The 5,942-nt window shown below is 45.3% G+C and overlaps 1 protein-coding gene across 1 annotated transcript; it reads right to left on the reverse strand.

Moving 5' to 3' along the window:
- Nucleotides 1–3,634: 3,634 nt before the first annotated feature.
- On the reverse strand, nucleotides 3,635–5,102 carry LOC148023307 (short-chain type dehydrogenase/reductase-like). Its single transcript, XM_087696346.1, has one exon. It carries the CDS (start codon nucleotides 5,013–5,015, stop codon nucleotides 4,233–4,235), a length of 783 nt encoding a protein of 260 aa, XP_087552472.1. The 5' UTR covers nucleotides 5,016–5,102; the 3' UTR covers nucleotides 3,635–4,232.
- Between the last annotated feature and the right edge of the window lie 840 nt (nucleotides 5,103–5,942).

Genomic DNA, 5,942 nt, shown 5'->3' on the forward strand with positions numbered 1-5,942 from the left:
CCCCACCGGCCCGAGCACCCTACCGCATGAACCACACCGAGCTCATGGAATTGAAGAAGCAGCTACGTGAACTAGAAGAACAAGGATTCATCTGCCCTAGTAAATCTCCCTTTGGTGCCCCAGTGTTATTTGTCATGAAGAAGGATGGGGGACTTAGACTCTGTGTAGATTATAGGGCCCTTAACAAAATCACAAAAAAAAAAAAAAACCCAATGCCCCTAGTGGAAGACCTCTTAGATAGATTGCACAGGGCCAAGTACTTTAACCGCATTGACCTTAGATCAGGGTACCATCAGATCCACATAGCAGAAGAAGATATCCCGAAAACAACCTTTCGCACCCGCTATGGTAGTTTTGAGTGGTTAGTATTAGGATTTGGCCTAAGCAATGGGCCAGGCACATTTTGTGGCCTCATGGATGGAGTCTTCAGACCTGAGATAGATGTCTTTGTCATTATCTACATCGACGACCTCCTAGTCTATAACAAAACCTTAGAGGAGCACAAGCAACATTTACACTAAGGTTTTGAGAAACTGCGGCAGCATCAGTTATATGCCAAGCTTGAAAAATGTGAATTCGCAGTGAAAGAGTTGGAGTTCTTAGGCTTTATTGTAGGAGCAACTAGAATCAAAGTGGATCCTAAGAAAGTGGAAGTTGTCCAAAGATGGCATGTACTGAAAACTGTAAGAGAAGTGCGGGAGTTCCTCGACTTCATAGTATTTTGTCAAAGGTTCATCAAAGATTACAGCCTCATCACAGCCCCCCTCTCCCACCTCACCAAAGAAGATCACTCTTTTACATGGGGGAACACGCAATAGGAAGCTTTTGAGTAGATGAAGAAATGCATGAGTCAAACTTCCATCTTAAGGGTGCCGAATTTCACCAAGCCCTTTGAAATTTCTACAAATGCCTCCGACTACGGCATAGGAGGTATACTGGTGCAAGAAGGCCACCCCATTGCTTATGAATCCAAGAAATTTACCGATGCTGAAACAAGGTGGAGTACACATGAGAAGGAAATGTTGACAGTCATCCACTACCTCAGGAAATGGAAGCACTATGTTCAAGACAAGCGCACAATAGTCTTCACCGACAATATCTCCCTCAAATACTTCCAATCACAATCCAAGTTATCGACAAAGCAAGCCCGCTGGCTAGACTTCCTAGCAAAATTCGACTTGGAGATTAAATACAAGCCCGGCTCCACTAACAAAATAGCAAATGCCTTGAGCCGGAAAGCTGACCTGAAAGTTGTCAGTGTGGTCAGCAACAACTTCATAGAATTAGTCAAGGAGGCCTTAGAGCAAGACCAAGAGATGCAAAAAATAATCAGAGATGTGGAAGCAGAGAAGACCCCTCATGGAATGTACACCCTTGAGGAGGGTATTCTATTTTTAGGCAAGAGATTGTATATCCCCAACAATTTGGAGTTGAAGAAGCTAATCTTGCATGAGATACATGATGGCAAACTTGGAGGATACAAAGGGCAAAGCAAAACCTTGGAAGCCCTTAGGAAGCAGTTCTTTGAAGAAAGAAGTCATCAACTACATCAAAACCTATCCCACTTGCCAACTGGTCAAAGCACCATGTTCAAAACTAGCAGGATTACTACAACCATTACATGTACCCAACCATCCATGGGGGATTTCATTGTGGAACTACCCGAGTCCCATGGGTACACAATCATCTTTGTAGTGGTGGACTATTTCTCCAAGCAGGCCCATTTCATCCCGGCCAAACCACCATGGCTTACCACTGGCAATAGTATCGGATAGAGATGGAAGATTCATGAGCGATATGTGGAAGAAACTCTTTAAGACCCTGGAAACACAATTGAGATTCTCATCATCCTTCCACCCGGAGACAGATGGACAGACAAAATAAGTCAACCAAGGTGTAGAAGACTCTCTTCGGAGCTATGCCCGAGTGGACCAGAAAGACTGGGCCTTGTATCTTGATGTCTTGGAATTCCACTATAACAGCTCCATCCACTCAGCAATGGGGTATACCCCCTTTGAATTAGCCACAGGCAAAGAAGTCATTACATCACTAGCCTTAGCATCCGGAGCAACCAAAGCGAAAGATTAAGATGCAAAAGAGTTTCTGAAAAAATGGAGAGATCGAAATGCAGCAGCCAAGCAGAGCCTCGAGGAAAGTAAAATCACCATGACCGAGTAAACCAACAAGAAGAGAAAGGCCGTACTATTCACCAAAGGAGACATGGTCCTAGTCAACTCTAAGAATATGTCACTTCCCAAGAACATGACTCCCAAGTTCAATCACCGCTAATATGAACCCTACCAAATCACTCAAGTGCTGAATGAAGTCACCTACAGACTTAATCTGCCAGACAGTGTTTGTGTTCATAATGCGTTTCATGCTTGTCTTCTGCGCAGGTTCTATCCAGACAACCAATGGGGACGGCGCGTACCAATGTTCCATTTCAAGAGTCCCTTCGAAATAGAGATATTTCTCCGAAGCCGGGAACAAAGAGGATTCCCCGAATACCTTACCAAGTGGCGCGAGCGTCCACTCAAGGAGGCTACTTGGATCTCAAAAGCAGAGGCTTGCGAATGCGACAAAGACGCCTTCACCCTTTGGCTCGAGGAAAACCCCCTACTCCTTCCAACGACCCTTGAGCCTCTCCAAACCAAACAAAGCGGTTCTCAATCGTAGACCCCACAAAGCGGTTCTCCGTCGTAGACCCCAATATGTCTCCACTCCTCAAATATAATTGAGTCAAGTGTGGACCCACATGGTGATCCCAACATCAATAAATCCAACAAAGCTCCAAAAATCCAATCTAGATGGACAAACACTGACCAGCTTGCTAGCAAAGGTTGTGTTAAAACCCCCAAGTCCTAGTGCGACAGACACTGGCCAATCTGATAGTATAGATTGTGTTAAGACCCCGCAGTCACATAGACCGGAAGACACTGACAAGCTTGATAGGAAAAGCTGTATTAAGACTCTGGATGAGTCAAATAAAAAGCGATACCCTTAGGTTGCTGAGGACAGCAATCCAGTAAGTGAGGTTGAGTGTAAAGGCTTTATAACTATACCATGCCAAATGCACCTATATAGGGAGTAGTAGTGACTCAAAGCTCTGCCTTGTTTCCACACTGCGTGTGATTCTCTATAGCCAGTGGTGAATCCTCTTATATGTGGCGTCACAAGGGTGTTGTTCTGGGATGTATCTATGTTGTCCCGCTTTTTGGATTGAATAATACAAGAGTATACCTTAAGCTCACATATCATGTTACCTTTCTGTGCTGTGTTGAGTGCGTAACAAGTGCAAGTTTATCACATTATAAAATATCCTCCAATTGTATACAACATAATCATTGAAACCTATTACAAATGTTCTAACTTGTAACTTTTGCCATAATCATTGTAACCTATTATAAATGTTCTAACTTGTAACTTTTGCCATAACTGAAATTCTAGGTAGATGGGGAATGGTTCACACCCCCGGGTGCCATCTGGGTGACTTGAGGTCCTAAAGGCAAGCCAAAAAGCTGATGAGAAAAACATTAGGCTCTAGAGACCCATCTTGCTTGTACTTAAAACAAAAAAGAAGCACGTTGGTAATTAATCCAATTCTCCTGTGCGTGTCTGATGATCCTCCAGACCATGCTTTACAAAATCAAAGCGTTTTACAAAATCAAAGCGTGAGAGAACCCACCGCCAATACAACTGTGCCGATACAAGAAAAGGAAGGCCCATATATGCAGTAGAAAGTGGGGGACTAAGGACCAGGGTACTGCTCTGGCTCTTTTAGTGGTTCTGCACGTGAGTAGGGAAGGTACTCAGGATTCAGCAACAGTGCTAGTAGATACAATCAAACGAGCTCACCAGAACCATAATCATACTGATAAAACCATAGACTCAATACATGAAATACATGTAACAGGCATCTGTTTGGGAACCACATCCATGTAGGACATCACAAAGAGAACATCTTTTGCAGGTGTGCACCGTGAGAAGGATAATTTCGCTATTGTAAAAATGAGAGCATTTTCCAGCATCCAGGAGGATTGGTGGAGACTACTTTGAGACATATAGACATGAATATTGGCCATCATTGGTATGCATTGTGATGCCACACCGTAATAATATCACTGGTGGTGGCAAACGATCCACACCAATCTGCTCATACAGTAAAAGTTGTGGGCTTCCTGAAGCCTATCAGATCCGATTGTTGTTGCAACCCTAAGAAGCACAAGATTTCCTCATATGGCAAGCCCTCCATTGGCCCTAATGACTTGCCCATTCACCCATTCTCCACCATCGCTGACAAGAAACAGGATGAGCGATGCGATGTCAGAGGCCTCGCCGAGCCTCTCCAGAGGCGGTGCCTCTCTGAAACTCTGTATCGTAGCTTCGTCTTTGCCAGCAAAGAACATCTCTGTCGCGACCGGGCCGGGGGCGACAACATTGGCAGTGATCTTCCTCCCTTTGAGTTCCTTTGCAAGGATCTTTGTCAGGGCTTCGACAGCGGCCTTGCTGGCGACGTAGGCACCATAGCCTGGCTTCAGGATGTGCACCATGGACGAGCTCGCGGTGATGATGCGGCCTCTCCCGCCGGGGACGATGCGTCTCGCAGCCTCCTTGAGGACCAGGAAGGTGCCTGTGACATTGACATGCAGGGTCTTCTCGAAATCCTCCACGGATGTGTCCTCCAGCAAGGGATAGCTGCTCAGAAGGATGCCGGCGAGGTGGATGACAATGTTAACCTGGCCGAAGGCCTCGACGGCCTTGTCGAAGAGCGGTGCGACCTGTGCGGCATCGGAGATGTCGGCCTGCAGGGCGATGGCGGTGCCACCGCCGCCAGGGGCCTGTTCGATGAGGGAGACGACCTCCGAGGCCGCGACGGGGTTGCTCTGGTAGCAGACCACGACGGAGGCACCAGCACGGGCGAGGGCGAGGCAGACCTCGCGGCCGATGCCGCGAGAGCCACCGGTCACGATGGCAACCCTGCCGCAGAGATCCACGCACGACGATGAAGAAGCCATGGCTGCTGCTGCAGCAAGAACAGAGCTGATCCCTAAGACGCATATATATTCGTAGGCTTACCGCAGGTAGGTATACAATAGACAATGCATCGTCTGTCAGCCATGACGTCCAGTATGACACATCCTGCTATTGACCGTTATTTTTAGAGCAAGCAAAACATTTATAGGAGGTGAAATTGAAGATACCCACCTATATGTAAGATACCTACTTGTATATATGGCTTAGAAAAGAGAGGAAAGGGTTTATAAAGGGAAGATACAAATATACATTTTAAATGCCATCATTAGCATATGGGAGGGCTTAGAAAATGCAAACAAAAAGGGCGAGACTATGTCTTTCTAAAGATATATTTGACAAAGCTTATGGCAGACTTGAATGGGATTTTATCCTTCAATCTTTACTTGATATGGGATTAGGAAGGAAATGCATAAAATTCATATCAGTCCTATTTGGGAATGTAGCAACAACCAGTGTGGCAATTAATTGAGACCTCTCCAAACCCTTTCTAAGATGCTCCATTAGACAAGTCTATCCACTACCTCCATTGCTATTTGCTATAGTTGCAGATGGCCTCAGGTGGTCAATTCTGGACCAAGTGCTAAAGGGAAATGTGAAAGGCATTAAGCTTCCAAGAGGACAAAGATAAATAATATTGAAACTATTTGCAAATGACACAAATACAACCTTGAACAACGACCCTAACCATAGTAAAATAGGGATCCAAAACCACATCAAGAACCCTCCTGAATGGATCCTTGCAATAGGATGTCAACCCATTCATGAATGGGAAATATTCAAATTATTAGGAATCCCCATGGGTTTTACTATGTTACTTAAACAGAGATGGGAATGGGTAATGCAAACTGAAAAATAAACTAGATAGGTGGAACCACCTTAGTCAAAACTTTGCTTCCAAAGTGGTCGTC

This window comes from Lygodium microphyllum, chromosome 16, assembly GCF_053477565.2.
Source record: "Lygodium microphyllum isolate KBCC chromosome 16, Lygodium_microphyllum_v1.1.10, whole genome shotgun sequence".
Classification (NCBI taxonomy): Eukaryota; Viridiplantae; Streptophyta; class Polypodiopsida; order Schizaeales; family Lygodiaceae; genus Lygodium; species Lygodium microphyllum.